Genomic DNA, 24,206 nt, shown 5'->3' with positions numbered 1-24,206 from the left:
ATTGCACACTGTGTGAATTGCACTGTAATTTTTTTCTCTCTTCATAATCCTGATTAAGATAAAAATCCAAACACGTGTCTGATCAACGGGATGTGAAATGAGGGTTCCAAGACTGGAAGAATGCTGGGGATGAACTAGTGGATGCCATGTTTTATAGGAAATGTTGATGCTGTGGAAGTCAGGTGAAGACCTAGGCACTCTGTACTCTGGTAGTGGAGTGTAGGGGCCTCTGGGTTAGATAGCATCAGTCTAGGCAGAGGGTTGCAGCTCTGAGTAAGCAATTAAACATAAAAGAAAGAAAGAAAACAATAAAGCACTTGGAAATTGATGACATATGATGGAGTGAGTGCTTAGGTGAGAAGTCCCGTCTGGCTTAGGCAGTTGGGAGTGTGGTTGGGCCGTTCATGAGACAGCAAGCAGTGGGGGTAGAGCAGGTTGAGGTGAGGACAAGGTAGAAATTGAGGTTCATTTTGGAGATACTGAGTTGGAGGCGTCACAGGACACCTGAGAGGAGAAAAGTCCGTGAAGCAGTTAGATGGATATGTGTAAAGCTCAGGGCAGAAGTCTTTTGGAAGGAGATTTGAGAACATTAGCAGAATACTTCACGTCATGAGTGTGAAGTTGAAATCCCTGGAGCTTTGTATGGAGTTCAAGTGCCTCCAACAGAAGCCTTAAGAAGCATAGATGTTAAGGAGAAAGAGGAGTCAGTTCTAGAGAGGTGGGAGGAAATCCCTGAAGAGATGAGAAGCCACTGGTGCTGCCAGAGGCGTCAGAGTGAGATAGGCCCCTAGTCCATGGCCAGGGGCTCAGAGGTCCTGAAGAGTTAGTGGGGTGGAGGGGCAGTAGCCTGGAGGCAGAGTAGGTTGCAGGGTGGTTGTGAGAGAGTGGCAAGGGAGGCAAGCAGTGGGTAAAATGAGCAGATAGTAGCTTTTTAGAAAGAGAGTGAAGGAAATCCTTTTAGAAACTGATTTTATAAAAAGTCATATGGCTATTTTGAGCAAATAGCAACATAATAATATTGCTACATTGCTTCATTATCTCCTAACAGATTAAAACATGTCATTGCATCTGACAAGATTTTATATTTTCTTCAGCTTTGTATGCTATAGCTAGTGATCTCTTTTTTAGAATCTTGGGTACCATTTTATATAACAGTGTGAGTAGACTGTAAGTGTTCTTTTTAAAGCCTTTGGTACTTGGTAATGTTCTGTGATGGCAAGAATTTTTCACATGTAAAATTTAAATAGCATAACTGACTTTGTCTAGGATATCAAATGTCTATCAGGACAGCCATTTTTAACTAAGCCTTCAACAATTATGGTGGCTCAACCTGACCTGCTGCTATTTAGGCTTAAGAAAAAACTACACAGACGGTGTAGTACTTGGTGTAAAAGCCTCACGTTAGAACAGTCCTTTTATGTGGTTTTAGGTTACTCTGTACTATTAAGTATTGGTGATATTTGCCATTAGAGTGGGATGTATGGGATTTGATAGATACCAGAGTGCTTCAGATTTGAGTAATAAAGTTTCCAACTGGCCTGGCAGAGAGGGCATTTTAAAGCTTTGGATCGTTTTTGGTATCCCTGCCATCATATGATGTTTGTCAGCATAGTTGGACATCAGGGAAATTTATGAACCCTCAGAAATTCAATATAATAGTATCTAGGTGTGTGTATTTTCCCAGGAAGTGTGTCTCCGGCTTTTGACAGACTTCCAAAGGAGTTCATAGCACACAAAAATTAAAGATCAGTAAAGTACAACCAGGTGTACCTATTTTGCTTATGTGTAACTACCACCCTTAGAAATAGATATTTAACTGACCAGCAGAATACATGGTAAAAGAGGAATACATCAATATTTATTATTAAAATTGAGCAGTTAGGTCAGAAATATGATGCTTTTTATTTTATGAGCTTTGATGTTTGCCTTTTGTCTTGCAAATCTTCTTCATTTATTCAGCATATATTTATTAAGTGTTTACCATGTGCCAAATAGTATTCTGAGTGTTACTGATACAACAACAAACAAAAGAAAAAAGCAGACAAAAATTCCTGACCTCATGGAGCTGATATTCTTCCGCGGGAGACGGACACTAAACACAAAAACTAAGTAAAGTGTGTAATGTGTTAGAGAGTGATAAGTGCTGTGAAGAAAAAAGCAGATGAGGAAGTATCTGGGAAGGTGGACATGAGGACATTGCAGTTCTAGAAAAGATGACTAGAGAAGGCCTCACTGACAGATGACTTTGAAGGATATGAGGGAGTAATCATGCAGGTGTTTGCAGGAAGAGCATTTCAGACAGAAGGAATAGCCAGTGCAAAGGCTCTAGGGCAGGAGCTTACCCAGGATGTTCAGGGAACAGCAAGGAGCCAGTGTGGCAGGCAGAGAGGAAGCAAAGGGAAAGTAGTAGGGGTAGGAGAGGAGGTCAGAAAGATGGTGGAGGGCCAGATCTGGTAGGACCCTATAGGTCATTATAAGAACTTGAGCTTTCACTCTGCATCAGTGGAGGGTTTTGACTATAAAAGTGACAAGATCTGACACATATTATAAAAGGATCACTCTAGCTGCCCTGTTGAGACTAACTGTATGGAGGCAAAGATAGAAACAGTGAGCCCAATTAGGCTCTTTTGCGATAATCCAAGGGAGCCAACATGATGGCAGTGGAGATTGATAAGAGGTAATTGGATTCTGAACATGTTTTGAAGGTAAAACTAGTGGATTTGGCTGGTGAATTAAATGCTAGGGGTGAGAGAAGGAAAGCTATTAAGAACGACTCCAAAGCATTTTGTCTGAGCAATTGAAAAATGGTCTGAGCTACTGTGATAAAGAAGACTGGGAGGCACAGAGCTAGGGGTGGGGATGCCATTTGGGGCATGTTAAGTTTGTACACCCAAGTGGAGATGTTGAGTGGGGAGAGGTCCTGACTGGGGAGTCATCAGCACGTAGATGGTGTTTAAAGCCGTGAGACTGGATGATCACTCCCATGAGAGTGAGAGGTCCAAGTACTGGGCGAAGAGGAACGCCAGTATTAAGGTGTTGGGAAGTTGAGGAGTGAAGGCATTCAGCAAGAGTGAAAGAGGAGAACCAGGTGAGTGTAGTGTCCTGGAAGCCAAGTGAAGAGCACGGATCAACAAGGAAGAGTCACGGTCAGATACGGACTGAAAACTGAGTAATGGATCTCACAGTCTGTGGGTCATTGGTGACCTAGATAAGTTTAAAGATGGGGCAAAAGCTTGATTAAAGAAATTGGTGGTTTTGCTGTCTTAGGAGGTTTTAAGGTCGTCAGTCACCATGTGTCCAGCATTCAGCCCCTCTCCTGGCACAAAGCACAAATTTCAGCTCTCAATAGGGTGTTATATTGCAGGTGGCAGTACTGACTTGGAAGTGATGGAAGTGCAGCTGCTGGTAGAATGACAGTCAGTACAGCACCTGCTGGCCCCTGTTTCAGTCCACAGCAGCAGCCCTGGCCACCGTAGCTGTCGTCTCAGTGCCTTGATGCTCACAGAAACTTGGGCGTGGGAGGAATGCTTTCTGGGGTAAAGGAGGCCTTTGAGTGGCCCAAAGTAAGTGGGGAGTTTCTTATTTGTGTCTTCTCCCTATTGGTGGGTTACTTGCTCCAGGGTAAAACAGAGGGTCTTTGTTATGACTCTTGCATTGTTTCCTGAAATGATATCAAACACTATCTGAAAAAAATTAAGAGGAATAATTAAATTGTATCTAAACTCAATTTAGAATGCTGTCTATCTAAAGTTCTGATAAGCAGCACTTTGAACATATAGTCCATTGCCTAGTTTAATTAGTTGCGTTTCTGGGGTCTTCCTTTAAAACTTTGTCTCCCAAATCATTCCTGGTAATGTTTAACTCTTACATTTTTGTGTAATTATTTGACAGAATATGTGGATGTTATACTTTTAGGACAGTTTTAGAAGACGACAGCAAGAAAAGAGAAAGAGAATGAAGGTGAGTTTTAATTCATTTCATCAGATTGGCAATAACATACATTTACAATTTGGGAGTAAGATAGCTTTTTATTCCTTATCCAGTAGTTTGTTAGGGACGTAATGTCTACCCAGCTGCCTCTTACCTGAGAAAGAATGCTGGTGTCAGTTTTAAAGAAGTCCTTTCTAAGCTCTAGAGTCTGAGGGGATACACTTGCTGGGCCAGAGGGGCCGGGTAGCACTTAGCTATTTGAATTTTTTACGGTAATTGGGTATTGTTTTTGTAATAAAAATAGTTAGCTCTTTGTATCTTCTTGAAAGTTACTACACTCTGTCTATATCCTTGTCAGGTTACTCTTCCTAGAACACAACACTGGAAACTTTGTTGTTTCTCTGCTCAGAAATTACCAGTGACTCCTTAGTTCCCGCAGAATCCAGTTCTGTCTTAGTCTGGCGTGCAGAGCATACTATGATCTGGTCAAGTTCTCACCCTGCTTTCCCCAGTTGTCTTCTAAATATACCAAGTCCCTCCTGACTCCGAGCATTGCCTTTGTTTGGTCCCTCTCAATGGGTTTCTGACTTCACGGCTCCCTCCCATCTTACATTTTCCACGAGGCCTCCCTATTGCTTCTGCTTGTAATCCGGGTTGAGCAGTCCTTCCTTTTAACTCTAGTGCTTCTCGCTTGTGATATTTGTTTTCTTAGTTAATTGCATAACACTTTATAGTCACTTAACTTCTTAAGTTTTTGTTTTTCTTGTCTTCCTTACTGGATTTTAAACAAATGGAGTTTGGGGACCACCTTTTATTATTATATTTTATTAGAATCGAGCAATTTCAGGAACCTATAAGGGAGAAAAGTAGAGTTATTGATTGTTGCAGGTGGGTTCAAAACCACTTAGATAGGGAAGGGCATGTTTGATGTCTACCTTATATATTATTATTTTCTTTCAGTCAGTGTCTGTTTAAAAAATATCTTTTATCAGTCAGCCATGACTGTCACTTACTGTAGCTATAATCATAGCTCTAACTAATTGGAAACAAAGAGTTAAATTCCATCAAGGTGAAGGATAAATAGAAGTTGTATTTCCTAAGTATAAATCAAACTTTTGGCTTATTTTTTTACCTTAATAGTTATCTTTATTTGCCTAAATTGTGTCTTGCATGCGTTTTGAAATTGTTGAAATTCAATTTTGAAATTGAAAGGGAATAACCGAATGAGATTTGAATAGCTTCTGTGTATCAGAAAAGTGTATTATATGTACTTTTATAGCAGAGTTATTAAATATTACAGACTATTGTTTACAGGGTGAGTTACCATCAAATCAAACTGTAGACAACCCTGTAATGTTAATGGAAATCCATTTCATCTTTAAAGAGCTTACAGCAGGGACTCTTTTCCATTGCCTTCATTTCTTCCTGTCATCTAACTGTGTTGTGATTTAATTTTAATTTCTACATTCATTTCCATTTATGTTAGAGAGATCAACCAGCTTTCACTCCTGGTGGAATATTAAACCCACATGCCTTGGGTTCAAGAAATTCACCAGGTTCTCAAGTAGCCAGTAATCCGAGACAAGCAGCCTATGAAATGAGGATGCAGAATAATTCTGTAAGTAACTTATTTTTATGTAGCATTGAAGAGTGGTGACTTTCAGATGCCTCTTACAGTTGTGTGTGAATTTTATCACTTGGCCTGGCGTTGTTTTGTTTTATAGTTTTTCTCAATTTCTTTTGCCTTGAGATATTTTTAACTCTGTTAAATCCTTATTAATATGAAAATATCTAAATGATGTGAAAGAAAAGAACATACATGTAAATGTGGATAGCTAAGTGGCTGCAGTGTTTCTCTAATGCAGTCGGGCCACAGTGCTTCCTGCGTCCCCAAAGGTACTGGGTGGTGATGGTGCCAGAAGCATGACAGGACCTCCAAATGTCTCATAGCTAGAGCAAGAGAAGAGGGTGGTTTTGCTGCCGTCTTTCCCCTTTCCTCCCAGGGATCAGTTATGGGCATTTTGCAGAATAGTATTCCTCAGTTTGTCAAATACAGGTACTCCTCACTGCCTAAACTCTCACTCTCCAACTCAGACGTGGAATATATCTGAATACATATTTTAAGGTAGCTCTCATTATCCAAATTTTTTTTAGAGCTCTTTTTTCGTTGCTGGGAAAGATTTGCCCTGAGCTAACATCTGTTGCCAGTCTTCCTCTTTTTTTCCCCCTCCTCAAAGCCCTAGTACGTAGTTGTATATTCTTGTTATAAGTCCTTCTAGTTCTATGTGAGCCGCCACCTCAGCATGGCTACTGTCAGACAAGTGGTGTGGTTCTGCGTCCAGGAACCGAACCTGGGCTGCCAAAGCGGAGCGCGCCAAACTTTTTTGTGAGGGAGATCAGCCCTGAACTAACATCCATGCTAATCCTCCTCTTTTTGCTGAGGAAGTCCGGCTCTGAGCTAACATCTATTGCCAATCCTCCTCCTTTTTTTTTTTTTCCCCCAAAGCCCCGGTAGATAGTTGTATGTCATAGTTGCACATCCTTCTAGTGGCTGCATGTGGGACGCGGCTTCAGCACGGCCGGACAAGCGGTGCCTCAGTGCGCGCCTGGGATCCGAACCCGGGCCGCTAGTAGCAGAGCGCACGCACTTAACCGCTAAGCCACGGGGCCAGCCTTGAGCGCACCGACCTTTAACCGCTAGGCCATCAGGGCTGGCTCTGTTGCTCCCTATTTATAAACTCAGGAACTGAATGGATTTGCCTCATGGTATTCCTCCTTATTTGAACGTTGTAATCCAGACTGCAGAAGCAAATTGTCTCAGCCAGCAAGGCTGTGCTCTGTTCAGTAGCTTCCTGTAATGGCAGCAGACCATGAGCTCAGAGCACCCGGCAGGGCAGCAGCAGGGGTAAGGGAACAGACCGTGAACTAATGTACACAGACAAAAGGTAGTCAAAGCTGTTGCTTGTTTCAGGCCAGTAGGCACGAGAGAAAGAGAGAGTGTTGTAGAGGGAGGAAAGATATTATATAAGGTACAGTATCCTATGTAAACTTTTGCTGTGATATATCCAAGGAAATTACATAAGTTGGGATATTTAAATTTCATTATTCTAATAGTTATCCTATTGATGCTCAAATCCTTTATCACAAGGCAACCCTATATGTGAAATTTTTGCCATATCATGAGACTGGTTGAATTTATATTCCCATAAATTTACACTTAGAAGTTTTAGGACCTTAGATTTGGAATTTGGAAACAGATTTTGCATCTTCTGAGAGAAGCGGCTGGGGTTTCTGTTGTGTTTTTTGGTCTGTTTTTCCTTTCTTGTCTTATTCCTTACACCATTAACAGAGTGGGATATGGAGAGTCAGTGAAAGGTTTTGCAGTGAGATGCTTGTGTAGAATGGAAAAAGCTGATGTCCATCATTTAAGATTATAGTGACTACCGTCCTCACAGAATGAACTGAGAGTGACTAGTATTGCTAACACCACGTTGATGATAAAATGCTTTTTTCTTAATCTCAGGGAGGCAGGTAGGTTTAAACTTTGCCAGCTCTTATTGCTTTGAGAAAGATTCCAATATTCAGGCTCCACAGGATTAGACTATATTGATTAATAATGTCTGCCTTGGGAATGGGAATGGGGAGATTGGTGATTAGGTTGCTTATTTGATCCTGTCTTAATTCTCCTTGACACAGTTATTTCTACTGGAATCTTTGCATAGAGGAGTTTTGATCTAGAATGTGTTGAATTGAAGGAAATCATGAAGCCAAATTACCAGTTTATTTAAAGGAAGCCTTTACAGTTATGGATTTTTGCTGTGTTATTTTTTCTGAGCTGTTTGGGTGTGCTGGGCTCCAGTACTTGACTGGTATCTACTGATGGTCAACATGGTTAATGTTTTATTAGATAGCTTCTGTTTCCTCATAAAAATGTTTTTAAATTTTGCATTCTGAAGTGTAGTTTCATTATATTTGTGACCATTCTCAGTTTAGTAAACTTTGATTGCAAAAACAGCTTTTTAAAAAGAAATTTGAATGAATTGGTATGACTCTGGTATGTTTAGGAAAGAATATTTCTGAATACTTTTGTTAGTAGAGATAGAGCAGAAAAGAGCAGCAGATATTTAGCGTTAAAGAGCAAACACCTTCTTTTCTTCTTTTTTTCCCTTGAAGGTATATTATTTTTGTTGTCTAAAGATAATTTATATCTTGTTTGTGAATTTGGGAAAGATTGCTTTGTTTACAACTTCTCTGTACTTAGATGATTGATAGGAATATCAGTCTCCTAATTTAATCCAAATGGATTAGTGTTGTTTAAAAACTAATAGGGATGACTTACTGAATGGTTAACCACCATGCACCAGGCAGGCAGCTTTGATGTTTTACATATATTGTTTCATTTAATCCTTGCTATAACCTGTAAAGAGATAGAACATTATCATCCCTGTTTGAAGTTGAGGTTGACAGAGGTTAAATAAATTGCCCAAGGCCATACAGCTGTTAAAGGTTGGACTTGGTATTTCAGACTCAGATGTGTCTGACTGAAAATACCCATCTCATTTTCCAAGTACAACAGTGCCTTCCTGGATTTATTTTTATTCTTTGTGGGGTTTTTTTTGGGGGTTTTTTTTGGTGAGGAAGATTGGCCCTAAGCTATCATCTGTTGCCAATCTTCCTCTTTTTGCTTGAGGAAGATTTGCCCTAAGCTAACATCTGTGCCCATCTTCTTCTATTTTGTATATAGGTGGCTGCCAACGAGTGTTTTAGGTCTGTTCCCCGGGAACTGAACCCGGGCCGCTGAAGCAGAGGGCCCCAAACTTAACCACTAGGCCACAGGGCTGGCCCCTGTTTTCTTTTTTCTTTTCTTTTTTTTTTTTTTGATAGTATTAGCCATACAGTATCATGAATAAAATTGATATTATACATTTATTAAAGGAAAGTGTTGTGAACTCTATGTGAAATATAGTTTTGCTTTGTTGTAACTTTTCTTGGCCTTTGTTGTGAACTACCTTCATGCTGAGGTTTCAGTTACAGTATCATTAAAATAGGCTCCTGAGTTCTTGATTTAAAAATAATTTACTTGAAATATCTAATATACTGTGAATAACAGAAGAAAAACTTTACCATGAAAACATTTTCTGCCACTTAGGTTTTTGGTCATTTAACATTAAAGTTGCAGAACATTTTAATTTGTGTGTGTGTGTGTGTGTGTGTGTGTGTGAGAAAGATTGGCTCTGAGCTAACGTCTGTTGTCAATCTTTCTCTTTTTGCTGAGGAAGTTTGGCCCTAAGCTAACATCCATGCCCATCCTCCTCTATTTTGTATGTAGGATGCCACCACAGCATGACTTGCTGAGTGATGTGTAGGTGTGCGCCCGGGATCTGAACCTGTGAACCCTGGGCCGCTGAAGCGGAGTGTGTGAACTTAAACACTATGCCACCAAGCTGCCCCTAAGTTTTTAGTTAAATATGAAAATACTTTAGGGTGCTACTATGTTCATTGAGTTAGGTACAAAGGGAAGATAATGGTAAATTTAAAGTGGTATCCAAGTCTTTGAAATAATAATAAAAGCTGCATTTTTCTAAGATGACTAATAGATTTTATTTGTACAATGAATTTTAAAACAACAGGTATAAAATAGTTTAACAGATATCTGGCGGAGTCTCATTAAACTGTTGCTTTCTAGAATGGTTGTACTAGGTTGAACCACTTACATCTAACTTTATTCTCACCAGCATTGAGTATTTTATGTATTAATTTATATACATATATATATATTTTTCCCCTTACAGCTTTGTTAGTTAATTGGTGGAAAGTGATCACAAATTCAGAACACGAGGGAACCACCAAAGGAAGAAAATGTTCAAGTCCTATAATTAAAAAAAAAAAAATCTATGAAATTAAGTTTTTCTTATTTCTTCTGAAGCAGTTTTTACCTTAATGTTCAAATTCTTTTGAGTTTAAGCATAGGAGGCTTGGTACTATATTATTCTTTTTTGGAGAGGTAGAGTATGCCAAGATCAGTCTTTATACTTTCTAAATATGTTTACCATATCTATTTAATAGCTTAAAAAAAAATGTATTACTGTGGAGCATGGTGGTAACAGTAGTTGGATGTAACTTCTTATGTGAAATGAATAATTAAATCCTTCCTCTGTAATGTCATAATTGTCTACAGAGTCCTTCAGTATCTCCTAATACGAGTTTCACTTCTGATGGCTCCCCATCTCCGATAGGAGGAATTAAGCGAAAAGCAGAAGACAGTGACAGTGAACCTGAACCAGAGGATAACGTCAGGTGAAGCCATATTTTGGTAGCACTTTGTTAGCAAATTGCTGAAATAGATGCCATCTAATGAATGCTGTTTAGCTTAGAGCAGCAGTGCCTTCAGATGCTTGCCTGTGATGTTTTCATCCACCAGTAATTAATGTGGAGGGTTAGGATAGTCAGTAAATTCCAGTGAGATGTGTAAGCTATAGCTGTTAAACCTAAGTGTCTAGGTTAGTATGCATGCTGGTTTTCGTCCTGCAAGCCGCTTTTCCCTCTGAGACAAGGCACTAGATGGGCTAGACATGAGGTGTTCAGCTCTATGTGATCTGAATGTTACTGTTATGAGATTAAATTTTCAAGCTGCTTAACCCAGAAAGTTCAGTTACATTTGGTTACTTGATATAGTTTGTTTTAATCATCTCAATTGAAAAGTTTCTTCTTTAAAATGAAATGTGCAAAAGCCTTTCAGTTAAGAGATAAATGTATTTTTAAAAACCACGAACTTGCATATGCACAACTATATTTCATGACAGAGAAGTTTCCCATTAGCTATATACTTAAAATTTATGATAGGAAAATTGGATTCTTTAATTTATACAGAAGTTTGAGATCATTATATAATAAGATTAACAGCTTCTTGTGTGATTAAATCTGGATTTGAATCCTGGGCTCAAGTGCAAAGGGCCAACAACCTCAATAATTGTAACTCATTTAGAATTTTGCAAAATGGTTTATTTCAAAGTTAAACAGTAGTGGTTCACAGCTCATGCTTCTTTTATAGGACGTGGATGATGTGTTTGTATTTATGATTAGAAACTTCAGAAGTGTGATGTCTGGTTCTGTATTTGCCCAACATCTTTTGATGTCAGATTCAGAGATCTGTGGTGACTTGTGATTGAGCGTTTACCTGATCTGAGTTTTTATCCTCTGCTTCTGCAACTCTTGGAGTATATTTTTTGTTTTACCATGTAGCCATCATGATCAATATCAGCTTAATAGTTAACTTGATTTTTTTAGTACTTTATTGTTTAATTTTGGTGCTGAAGATAATCAAAGTCGAATTGCTTCTATCAAGAAATGCTTGGAGTTCTCAGCATTTATTTCATTAATAGTTTCTGTAAAATAGTGATATTCAACATTATGGATAGAAGATATTTCTCCTAATTGATGTTCTGTAAATCTTTTGCGTGGGGGCAAAGTTAAAATTGGTATGGTGTAGGGGCCGGCACGGTGGCACAGCAGTTAAGTGTGTGCACTCCGCTTCGGCGGCCTGGGGTTCGCAGGTTCAACCGCTTGTCAACCCATGCTGTGGCGGCATCCCCTGTAAAGTAAAGGAAGATGGGCATGGATGTTAGCCTAGGGCCAATCTTCCACAGCAAAAAGGGGGAGGATTGGCATTGGATGTTAGCTCAGGGCTGATCGTCCTCAAAAAAAAAGTAAATAAAAAAAATTGATATGGTGTATTCTGAAACATGACTGCAATTAATTAGTAAGATCTGGCACATGGTAGAAAAGAGCCCTTAATGGAGAATCATCCTGACGTTCTTGATCGTTCTTGATTTTTTTTTAGTATTCTTTGGCATCTTTAAATCTTTCAGAGATTGAGAAATGAGTACTTAAAAAAATAAAAAAATATACGTTGAGTGAAAATGTGGTTTTTCACATTGTATTTTCAGTGATTAATGAAAATTTAGTGAATTGATGACCTCCTTCTAAGTTTTACCAGAACGTGTGTGTGTGTGTCCGTGTCCTTCACTTATGCCAACAACGCTTTGCTGAATGAGGGAGAAGGCCCAAGGATAGGGAGAGTAGGTATATACCTAATTTCTGCCTGGCTTCTAGATTATTCTTTTTTAAAAAAGTAATTTAGTTGACTTTCTTTGTGTAATTTAGATATACTTTAACAAATTGAGGAACTTGAACTATATAAAATATCTTCAGTATTTGCATCTTAAAATGTAGTTTTAGAATTGTTCTACAATCAAAAAAACGTGTAAAACAGTATGAAAATCTGAGCAAACCAGTGTTGTGTATCTACTTTAATAAATGGTTATTCTCTTTTTTTTTTTACTGTAGTTTTGTAATGATCTTTCTAGAATCAGTGTTTGAGTTTTTAACGTTTAACTATCTTTAAGTTGATAATAAATCCTGTGAAAGTGGACTTTTTAGAAATAATTAAATGAAGCTATGTTAATATTCCTGTTTAACTCATTTACATTTTACCTGGATATTAAGTATAAATTGATTGGGATGATAAGTTGGTAGCTAGTTACTGAAAGTGTATTAATTCAGCATGAACTGGCTTTGCCTGATTTTTAGGCTTTGGGAAGCTGGGTGGAAGCAGCGGTACTACAAGAACAAATTTGACGTTGATGCAGCTGATGACAAATTCCTTTGTAAAGTTGTACAATCTTACGTTGAAGGCTCTGCTGGGTTCTTCGATATTATTACCAGGTACAAAATGAATATTTTCCTCTAAATCTCTAGTTAATCATTTTAAGAAAATAGTTATTTCTATAATAGTGTGTGTTGTTGAGCTATATTCTGAAATTGAACCCAGACTCATATTTTCAAGCTTCCTATAAAGAAATTCATTACTTATTAAATAAGATTTGTTTGTAAAGCCTTTGAAGCTCCTTAGGTGTTAATATATAAACGAAGCTAATTTTTGTTATGCTAAAGAATTTCAGCATTAAATACTGTGGTTGAGAGTACTTGGTCTTTAAAATTATTAAAGTTTATTGTTTTGTTTAGTTGGAATAAAAAATAACAGAGTAACTAATACACAGTCGCTAAATGACTGAACAAAGGACAAAAGCCTGGAAAATAACTGGTAAGAATTTGAAAGGAATTTGAAGGATACCATTTCCTCCATATAGTGTAGTGATGTTACATGAAGTGCATTCTCATTAGAGTAATCTGTATCTGACTTAAAGCTTTTGAAAAATGAGATGTCAGGTTGGTGAGAGATTAGGCGGACATATAGGGGATTGTAGCACTGATAATACCTGGTTTCATGCTTGGGGAGTGAAGCAAATTTGATGTGACTTGGGAATAGGTGAAGTTTGTTGGAAAGTAGAAAGTAATTTAATACACTAAGTATCAATTGTAAAATATTCTCATTTCGTGCTTTACTCTGACCCTCAACATTTTTCTCCCCAAAGCTCCCAGTACCTAGTTGTATATCCTAGTTGTAAATCCTTCTGGTTCTTCTGTGTGGGACACCGCCTCAGCATGGCTTGATGAGCGATGAGTAGGTCCGAGCCCAGGATTCAAACCGGCGAACCCTGGGCCGCTGAAGTGGAAAGTGTGAACTTGACTGCTGTGCCACTGGGCCGGCTCTGACCCTCAGGATTTTAATTCACTAGGCGCAGAGTCAAAACTCATTTCAGGAAGGTTTCTCTTTTCTTTGAGTATAACTTACTGTTTTTTCTTTTTGATTGGTTTACTTAAATATTTTTAAAGTAAAGAGAAAGTTGTCACATGAAAATATAATAGGGAATTGTAAAATGAAACTGGCTCTTTTACTCTCAGTCACTCTTCTAGTGATGTCCCTTACCCACCTGTACACTCAGTGAGTGTCAGCTGCAGTTGTTCTTCATTTTATGGGATGATAGCAGCTCCCGAGTTGGAAAGAAATGTCACCAAACACATTTTAAGGATAAAAATCTTCACCAAATTGTGTTTGTTAGTATAAAGTTTGGTATTAACTACTGATTATTAAAGATGCTTTGCAGTATTTTTTAAATCAAGGAGCCTTTGATACGAAGTAAAAGTTTAGATTTAATCCAAACATCTTTTAGGACTCATGGAAAACAATTAATATATGGAATGTATACCAAAAGTCATATGTTTTATCAGTAGAATATTATAGGTTGATAGTTTAATTTTTTTGTCTTTACCGTGTCCATCATTAACATAGATTTGTTTTTGTTGTTGTTTTCTGTTTGTTTTTACTGGTTTTAGGGCTGCTTCCTGGAGGTGGTATTATCCATTTCATTATGCACCATTTGCTTCAGACTTTGAAGGTATTGCAGACATGCCTTCTGATTTTGAGAAGGGTACTAAACCGGTAAGCTTGAGTATTTAGAGGCATAACATTTGTAGAATTTTGGCTTAGATAAAAATTCTGTCTTATCTTAAACTTTTTTTCTTTCTTGCAGTTTAAACGACTGGAACAACTTATGGGAGTTTTTCCAGCTGCAAGTGGTAACTTCCTACCTCCATCGTGGCGGAAGCTCATGAGTGATCCTGTGAGTGTCTTAGTTTTTGAGTGTGTTGATAACTGGATTTTTGTCTTACATTTTGCTAGCACTAGTCACAATTGCTTTTGCATCTTATAGTTACAATAGTGAAGTCCAGAAACAAAGTAAAAGTATTTGGATTCTTCTGTATATTTTTTGCTACTTTTTTTTTCCCTGCTTTCCTTGGCCATCAGTACCCTACCCAGTAAATAAAATTGATGTGTGTTTGGGAGAAATTCTTATAACAGTCATTTTGTTCTCAGCATACCTGTAAGTCCTTATTTTTATTGGTTCCAGCCATGTGTGGTGGGTACCAGAGCATGAAGGCTGGTTTACCTGCAGTCACCGCTGCGTGTGTTTTGTGTCCTAGCTAGAAAGAGTGACACCCAGCTGAGAAGTAGGAATTATTAGAGTTAATAAACTGTTCACTGTCTTGGGCCCACAGTCGTCAGTTCTAAAATTCTTTTATAATAAGGCCTTTTTATTTTCATCTTTTAAAATAAAATTGTGAATTTTGTTTTTACTAGGCCCGGGATTAGTGACCTGATATCTTAATAACATTTTTTAAAAGGAATGAAACTTCATTTTCTTATCAGGCCTGATAACTCGAATGAAAGTTGTATCAAATTCTTTATAACAGAAATATGTGACTTTTGTTTTGAATCTTTGCTTTTCTCCCTGATACAGGATTCTAGTATAATTGACTTGTACCCTGAAGATTTTGCTATTGATTTAAATGGGAAGAAATATGCCTGGCAAGGTAAAATTTAGACATTATTCCTTTTTGTTAAAATAATTTTCTTCTTTTGGTAAACTGTAAGAAGACATGATTTATGGGATGAAAGAATTTCTGTAAAAGATAAGTATTTTAAAGATTATATGTGAAATTTTGATATTTGTTCATCTAACCTGGGATTAGCAATGATTAACAGTAATTTTAATAGTAGCATTTTGATAAACAGTAAATTGAGTTGAAATAGATTAATGATTATATCTTTTGTCTCCTTTGTGATTAATTAATGGGATGTGGGACATGCTCCTTCCATCAGTAGCTCATTGACACCTTGTGAGGTTGCTGAGAGTTGTAGAAACATGAAGTGTCCATGTGGCGATTCACTTATACTCCATGGAAACTTTTGAAAAAAGTATTAGAAATTTAGTTTAAATACTTGGCATTAATCATTACTTAAAGTTTATTTATTATTTACATATCTATTTTCTCATTCCTTCTGTTCACAGTTTTTGTAAGAATGACAATATAAAATTAGCACTAAATTTAAGGTACTGTTGATCACTCACCAAATGTGTGATGATGACTGAATGTAAAACACAGTGGAGAAGTCTCTCACACAGTGAGCCAACGATTATTTCACACCTAAGCCCCTTTCAGCAAATTATTTTAACCTTTTCTTCCACCATATATTTTTCTAGGATAATAAGCAGTTTGGTAAAATCATGTTTTCACTCTTTTTCCTTTATTATTCCCTGTGATGCAGATGACCAGTAAAATGACTCAAAGAGAATTGTGGCGCAAAGGGGGATAAATAATAATTTATAAATTGAAAATCATTATTTTATGAGATTTTAGGGTTGACTTTTGGTTATGTAGTAACAGAAATTTCATATTACTTTAATGGAATGATAATGAGAATTGCAGCCTATTGATCGGGGTTGTGTAAGTGTTGTGGTTTGTGGTCATATTTTGTTATATGTCAGTGGATTGGGGCCTTAGGTTGTTTTTGAACGTGTTTTGTGGAGGATGTTTTGATTAAACTGGAAGGAGAAGAGACATAGGAGAATGGGAGGCAGTAAAGTAATAGTATAAATACATAAATAAGTAAATATGTTTATGTGTTTGTTAAATAAATCCTCGCCTAGATTTTTTAAATAAATGAGTAATTGAGTAAATGTATAAGCGTGCAGCTGACTTGCTGAGTGTGTCAGTGTGGTGTGAATCATCCAGAGGAAAAGGAAGGCATGCACAACAGTTACAGTGTCTCCACATCGTTGCCGAGATTTGTTATTTTCTGTTTTTTGATAGTAGCCATCCTAATGGGTGTGCAGTGGTGATCACTGTGTTTTTGCTTTCCGTTTTCCTAATGATTAGTGATGTTGAACCTTTTTTTCATGTGCTTATTGGCTATTTCTGTCTCTCCTTTGGAGAAATATCTGTTCAAGTCCCTAGCCCATTTTTGAATTGGGTTTTTGTTGTATTGTAGGAATACTTTATATATTCTGGACACTAATCTCTTATCAGATATGTGATTTGCATGTATTTTCTCCCATTGTGTGGGTTGTCTTTTCACTTTGTTGATAGTGTCCTTTGATGCACAAAAGTTTTTTTTTTTTTTTTTTTTTGTGAGGAGATCAGCCCTGAGCTAACATCCGCCAATCCTCCTGTTTTTTTGCTGAGGAAGACGGCCCTGGGCTAACATCGGTGCCCATCTTCCTCCACTTTATATGGGACGCCACCACAGCATGGCTTACCAAGCAGTACTTCGGTGCGCGCCCGGGATCCGAACCAGCGAACCCCAGGCCGCCGCAGCAGAGCGCGCGCACTTAACCGCTTGCGCCACCGGGCCGGCCTCGATGCACAGAAGTTTTTAATTTTGATGAAGTCTAATTTTTGTTGGGCTGTTTGGTGGAGGTTGCCTGTGCTTTTGATGTCATATCCAAGAAATCATTGCCAAATCCAATGTCATGAAGCTTCCTCCCTGTTTTCTTCTAAGAGTTTTCTAGTTTTAGCTTACATTTAGGTCTTTGATCCATCTTGAGTTCATTTTTGTATATGGTATAAAGTAAGGGTCTAATTTCATTCTTTTGTGTGTGGATGTCCATTTTCCCAGCACCATTTGTTGAAAAGACTGCCCTCACCCCATTGAATGGTCTTGGCACCCTTGTTGAAAGTCATTTGACCATGTATGTGAGGGTTTATTTTTGGGCTCTCTATTCACTTGGTCAATATGTCTGTTCTTGTGCCAGTCAGTACCGAACTGTTTTAATGACTGTATCTTTGTAGTAAGTTTTGAAATCAGGAGGTGGGTGTCCTCCAACTTTATTTTTATTTTTTAAGATTGTTTTGGCTATTTGGGGTCTCTTGAGATTCCAGATGAATTTTAGGATGGGTTTAAACTCAGACCTTTAATATTTCTGTATTTTTGTATGTTATATAAATATTTTTATTTATTAGACTGTAGCAAGAAGACATCTTTCTTGAGGTAAAATTTAGTACTATTCGGAGATAGTCATTTCTGCATATGTCTTTAAAACTTATCGGAAGTCATGATAATAAGTTCTTGTCTAAGTTGAGTACATCTTATTTTTTTTTTTAATTTTTCTTTTTAATTTATTTATTTTTCCCCCAAAGCCCCAGTAGATAGTTGTATGTCATAGTTGCACATCCTTCTAGTGGCTGTATGTGGGACGCGGCCTCAGCATGGCCGGAGAAGCAGTGCATCGGTGCGCGCCCGGGATCCGAACCCCGGGCCGCCAGTAGCGGAGCGCGCGCACTTAACCGCTAAGCCACGGGGCTGGCCCAAGTTGAGTGCATCTTAAAATGATAGAAGATAAAATATATCTGCGTACTTTTTCAACATTTATTGAACATATGTTCTTGCAATGTTGTGTTTTCATAATATTTGCTTAGTATGTATTAAAGGAATATAGCATAGTCATTTCAAACACTGTATTTTCTACATAAACAGAGAATTTAGGTAATTTGATCAAAGTCACACAGTGGCAGCACTGAGATCTGAACCTGGAGAGTATGACCCCTGTGTTTACCTAAGTATTACCACTACTTGGGCTACCTCTGTGTTGTTGAGAGGATTAAATGAGCTAATGCGTGTAACATAGTAAATCAGTGGGAAAAAAGTAGGAAAAAGTAGCTGCTGTTATCATTTTTACTATCAGCTCACTCTCAGGCACCACCATTATCACATCTGGGTGTAAGACATTCCTTCCTACCCTGGCCAGGAAGACTGATTTGTTGCTTAATAACCTTATTGCTGTCATTAGCACTGCAGGTTGCTTACTGTTTGGAGTTAGATTCTGGAGTTGATATTGAAGGAAAGTCTTTCTGATGATTTGTTTAAATCCTAAATCTAGTAGGTAGAAAACAAAAGCTAGATAATGTAGTTTTGCATGATACAGATTTTGTTAAGAGTATGACTAAATAGAACTTAACCACTGCCTAGGTTTTTTCTACATAAGTGTTTACCGGTAATTGATAAATAGCCTTACTCAGATGATGGATGTTAATAATCCTTGAAATCACTTTTTGGACCTTCAGAATTCACACTAGAACCTAGTTTCTTTTGAACTTTAAAAAATCTATATATTCCCCTACTAGGTAGTAAAATTGAACATGTTTCCTAATTTTGAAAATATGGTAGCTAAATAATTTAAAGACATCTTTGGAAACCTTTCATTTCTCATCATTTTAAGGGGAACAGTCACAAATACAGCAGTTTTGAGTGGCAGTGGTTTCAAAATTATTTAGCTCTAGTCAGCATTTCTCGTTATTTATCTTAAAATTTTTATTTAGCCAAAATACTATTTATAATATATATAATAATATACAGCAGAATATATATATGCTTCAATAACTTTGCATGTTTTTGTAGTAATAGATAATTGTATTCCAGTGTGATTCTTTGAAAATTATGCGTGTAGGTCCAAGTAATGACCTTAATTCCAGCACACTCCAGAGGACAGTTTTCAGCCTAAAAAATGAACAGCCACTATTCTACATGCCCTCCTGGGGACAAAGTTATTTAAACAAGTCTAAAAATTTTTTGTATATAAATTAATTATTAGGTTTTTTTTAAAAATAATTTTATTTCTTTATTTATTTTTCCCCAAAGCCCCAGTAGATAGTTGTATGTCATAGTTGCACAGCCTTTTAGTTGCTGTATGTGGGATGCGGCCTCAGCATGGCCGGAGAAGCAGTGCGTCGGTGCACGCCCGGGATCCGAACCCGGGCCGCCAGCAGCAGAGCGCATGCACTTAACCACTAAGCCACGGGGCCGGCCCTAATTATTAGGTTTTAAAACGTAAACAGAATACTATGCAATTTTAGAGCTGAAAGAGACGTTCCACATATTCCAGTTGAACAGACCTTCTGAGTATTTTGGTTGAATGATCTCTTTTTACAAAAGAAGAAACCAAGTCCTAGAAAGATAAAGGGATATGCTCAAGCCCTTAGGAGATTACTGGCTTGCCCGAAGGCATCCTAGTAAATAAGTAAGGTGAGAACATAGACCGGCGTCCAGGTGGCCACTTGTTCATTTAATTTAAAAATTTTGTCATCACAGAGTAAAGATTCAGCAAACGTGGTTTTCCATATGAACCCTTTTAAAGATGGAAAAGAAATAGAATTTTTTCTTCTACCACCACGGGGAAGTATTTCTATCTGAAATTTGGCTAAATAGAGTTCAGTTCCAAAATGTTTTTATCTCAGCAGGGAAATTCTACTAGAAATGTTTATATGGACCAACGGTAGTTGAAATTTAGGTGATCCTAATAGCTGTGCCGCTTGGTGTGCATTTGTCTCCCCAGGTGTTGCTCTGTTGCCGTTCGTGGATGAGCGAAGTCTGCGAGCTGCCCTAGAAGAGGTATACCCAGACCTCACTCCAGAAGAGAGTAAGAATCATACTTCCACTTGGTCGACATTGAGTCTGTGTAATAGAGACTTTACATTTCCTTGTAAAATTAGACCTTTTTTTTCATTTGTCAAATTTCCCATAAAGGGGGCATAAATCATTGATTTTACTTCTTTATGACAAAAGTTAACTTTGCTTCTTAAAATTTATTATTCATAAGTTGCATAGTAATTAAATAAAATTTTTTAACTTACAAGTGTTTGTTAAATTTATTAAAAAGCAATACTTCAAGAATATCTTCTGACTTTTTGATTCTTTTTTTTTTTTTGGTGAGGAAGATTAACCTTGAGCTAACATCTGTTGCCAGTCCTCCTTTTTTTGCTGAGCACGATTGGCCCTGGGCTAACATGCGTGCCCATTTTCCTCTACTTTATACGTGGGACACCTGCCACAGCATGGCTTGATAAGTGGTGCATAGGTCTGCGCCCAGGATCCGAAACTGTGAAACCCTGGGCCACCAAAGTGGAGTGTGCTAATTTAACCACTGCAGCACCCAGCAGGCCCAAGACTTTGATTCTTGTATCATATGCATACACAAAAGTATTTTTGCATGTTGGGAGGGTATTATTAATTTCCTCCATCTCCCTTCTTCCCTTCATCCCCACCAAATAAAAATAACTTTGCTTGAAAGGTTAGGTTGAAACAAAAGCATTTGCCCTCATATTGCTAACTTGAAATGTTATTTTACACAAAAAGTGGCATTTTGTCGTTAATACTGACTGTTAAAAGTATTGGGAAATTGTAAAGCTGGGCTTTGTTGGAAACTTTATTTAATACTAGTATAATAAACCTATAGAAATAATTATGAACCTTCCATAGAATAATCTTTGTTATTAGATGATGCAATTTATTTGTATTTCCTCAGAGACTGTCTATATGTTTCTTTTTTTTTTTTGTGAGGAGATCAGCCCTGTGCTAACATCCGCCAATCCTCCTCTTTTTTTGCTGAGGAAGACGGCCCTGGGCTAACATCTGTGCCCATCTTCCTCCACTTTATATGGGATGCCGCCACAGCATGGCTTGCCAAGCAGTGGGTCGGTGCGCGCCCGGGGTTCCGAACCAGCGAACCCCGGGCCGCTGCAGCGGAGCACGCGCACTTAACCGCTTGCGCCACCGGGCCGGCCCCTATATGTTTCTTATAGTAAGAAATTAAGTTCTGTATAAATAAGAAAACTTTGTCCCTTATCTTGCAAGACTATATTCAGGTATCTTTTAGGGATAATTTTTTCTGATAGTCATTGATCTTCAAAACTTTATTGTCAAAGCTTTGTTTCTTCTACAGAGATGCATCACACGTTTAGGTCTATTATTTTTTGTAAACTTTATAATTAAGTTTTTAAAATTTAGGTGCTTCCTATTTTACTCTCATAAAAGTTGCTTTTTTAGGTATAATTGTTAGATCTTTATTCTTTTCTTACTTTCCCCCAGCTGGAAGAAATAGTCTTGGAGGCAATGTCTTATTTGTGAGGAAACATCACCCACTGCACGACTTCATTTTAGAGCTGTATCAGACAGGTTCCACAGAGGTATGGTCTTTTTTTGCCATCATGAAGTGTTTTCAGTTAGTATAATTATTTGGTTAATTAATTGAGAATGCATTTAAAAATTTTTGGTAAAGTAGAAAAAAAAATTTACCATTTTAACTGTTTTTAAGTATATAAAATTCTGTGGCATTAAGTCCATTCACGATGTTGTGCAACCATCACCACTATCCATTTCCAGAACTTTTTCATCTTCCCAGATAGAAACTGTATACCCATTAAACAATATTAAACAATACTTCTCCATTCTCCGCTCCTCCCAGCCTCTAGTAATCCCTCTTCTATTTGCTGTCCCTATGAATTTGCCTCTTCTTGGTACTTCATATAAGTAGAATCATGCAATATTTGTCCTCTTGTGTCTGGCTTATTTCACTTAGCATAATGTATTCAGGGTACATCCATGTTGTAGCATGTGTCAGAATTTCATTCCTTTTATGGCTGAATAATACTCCATTTTGTGTACATACGCCATTTTGTTTATCCATTCATCTGTTGATGAGAACTTGGGTTGTTTCCACTTTCTGGCTATTAAGAATAATGCTACTGTAAACATCGGTGTCCAAGTATATGTTTGAGTCCCTGATTTCCATTCTTTTGGATATATAATCAGGAATGCGTTTTTCCACAGCCAGTGGGTGTACCACCTGAACTATGTCATGGGATTCAAGGAAAGTTTTCTTTGGATGAGGAAGCCATTCTTCCAGATCAGTAAGCATTCATTTGTGTCTAATTGGGTCAACTAGGAGGAAGTTTAGTTAGCATCTTTTTCCTTGTTGCCTAAATGTTTTATTTTCTAGTAATAGTGAGGAAACAAAATAACAACAACAGAAATCTGCTGGGCTAAAAAAGACTTGGCGTCAAAGCCCAGCTCTTCAGCGTAGTAGCTCTGTCAGAGCTGTGACATGTCTGAGCTGTGACATGTCTGACAGAGCTACTGTGTTAAAGAGCTGGGCTTTGATGCCAAGTGCAGGGAGCCCTGGAGGTCCCTAGGGAGATCCACAAGGTCAAAACTATTTCCATAATAATACTAAGATGTTATGATCTTATTTCCTTTTGTTGCTCTCTTTCTTTCTTGGTTGTACAGTGGAGTTTTCCAGAGGCTAAATGTAATGTGATATCTCAAGGGACTGAATCAGAAGCAGATAAGAGAATCCATCTCTTAAGATAGATATCAAGCCAGATATTAAAAAAATTTTCAAAAATGTAAAACAATGACACTTCTCATTTATTTTTGTTTTACTTTGTAAAATAGTTTTTCATAAAAAAACGTTATGTTGACTAAATATCTGTGTATGTTGTGTAATCTATTACTGTTATCTTTAAATTAGTATTTTTAAAAGATTTTCAGATTTCTTAATTAATTTCTTAATTTTCAATTAAAATTAACCTTAATTTTTAATAGGTAAATACTGATTGACATAACCAACATAAACAAAAGCTCTTTGAGGTCCTCAGTTTTTAAGAGTGTAAGGGGGTTCTGAGATCAGAGTTTGAGAACTGCTGCTCAAGGGTGTATATCGAGGAATAGAATTTTGCTAATGAAAGATGTATCTTCATCTTTTCTGGATAATGTCGGGTGGTTTTCCAAAGTGATTACACTATTTTATAATTTCAGGGACTGTGAGAGATCTTGTTGCTGTACATTCTTGCAAACCCTTGAAATTGTCACTGCCTTAGTTTTTGTCAATCTAGTGGATGCCTATTGGCACCTTGTGGTTTACAGTTGTGTTTCTCTGATTCCTAATGAAATTGAATGCCGTGTGGTATATTTATTAACCGTTTGATTTTCCTCATTTATGAAGTACCTATTCTCTTTTTCTATTCACTTGTCTGTTCCCCCAACCCCTCCTCATGGTTTGTTGGTATTCTTTACAAATTCTGGTATAAGCCCTTTGCCCATAATAGTTTTCTGTTAATGAGCTTACAAACAAGGAAGATGGGGTCCTTTTTTAAAGATATAAATGATCATATTTTGTTGGTGCATTTTAATGATTTCTCTTTCCTAAAGCAACATCTTACTTCCACTTAGCAAAAAGGTTACAATTTACGAATAGATAATTCTTCTCTTCTTTCTCTTTAGAATAGTGTGTTCTTCTGTTCCCATGTTACGGGATCTGACACAGAATGCTGCAATCAGGTCAGTTTTCCAAAATACGTGACATTCGCCCAAAACACAGCTCTGAGCTTGCAGATAAGTTTAAGAAGACCTCCGATTCACGAGGAAATGGCAGCTATTATTCCACCAGTGCTTTGAGATTGGAGAGTCCCTGTATTGCAGACCTCAGAGCAGAGCCTCTTGACTTTAAATTATGTGTATTGTTAAGGTTACTGATGTAACAAGCTTGTTTTTCAGCTTTCTGGTTTCCCCTGACAACTTCCAATTCTTCCGGGATTAGGCAAGTGGGAGGTAGGAAGTAGGAGTTTCTAGGGATAGTTTGCTATATAGGAGCAAACAGACCTCTACAGCCCAGAGGCCCACACAGCGTCACTGTATTATAACAGGTTGTTTTAATTATGTTATAGTTGTGGCCCTGCAGAGTTTAAAAAGCAGACTGTTA

The 24,206-nt window shown here is 37.6% G+C and overlaps 1 protein-coding gene and 1 long non-coding RNA gene across 2 annotated transcripts; both read left to right on the top strand.

The window, feature by feature from the left end:
• Positions 1-5,288: 5,288 nt before the first annotated feature.
• On the top strand, positions 5,289-12,579 carry LOC131395273 (uncharacterized). Its single transcript, XR_009216347.1, has 3 exons — positions 5,289-5,548; positions 10,109-10,227; positions 12,520-12,579. It is a non-coding gene; the product is annotated as an uncharacterized LOC131395273 (long non-coding RNA).
• Positions 12,580-14,368: 1,789 nt separating this feature from the next.
• Positions 14,369-23,988, top strand: LOC131395266 (5'-3' exoribonuclease 2-like). The gene is made up of 6 exons (XM_058527212.1): positions 14,369-14,453; positions 15,132-15,204; positions 20,004-20,087; positions 21,536-21,633; positions 22,277-22,356; positions 23,729-23,988. The coding sequence occupies exons 1-6, from the start codon at positions 14,385-14,387 to the stop codon at positions 23,805-23,807; spliced, it is 483 nt and encodes a 160-aa protein (XP_058383195.1). The 5' UTR covers positions 14,369-14,384; the 3' UTR covers positions 23,808-23,988.
• Positions 23,989-24,206: the final 218 nt, after the last annotated feature.

This window comes from Diceros bicornis, chromosome 31 (genome assembly GCF_020826845.1).
Source record: "Diceros bicornis minor isolate mBicDic1 chromosome 31, mDicBic1.mat.cur, whole genome shotgun sequence".
Lineage (NCBI taxonomy): Eukaryota > Metazoa > Chordata > Mammalia > Perissodactyla > Rhinocerotidae > Diceros > Diceros bicornis.
The sequence above is the reverse complement of the archived record's forward strand: the minus strand, read 5'-3'. Positions and strand labels throughout refer to the sequence as shown.

Bases quoted from the DNA above. Each gene is read 5' to 3' on its own strand.
- LOC131395266 (XM_058527212.1), top strand. From the start codon at position 14,385: ATGGGAGTTTTTCCAGCTGCAAGTGGTAACTTCCTACCTCCATCGTGG. The intron at 15,205-20,003 runs GTAAAATTTAGA...TTGTCTCCCCAG, and splicing joins GAAGAAATATGCCTGGCAAG to GTGTTGCTCTGTTGCCGTTC. The intron at 20,088-21,535 runs GTAAGAATCATA...ACTTTCCCCCAG, and splicing joins AGACCTCACTCCAGAAGAGA to CTGGAAGAAATAGTCTTGGA.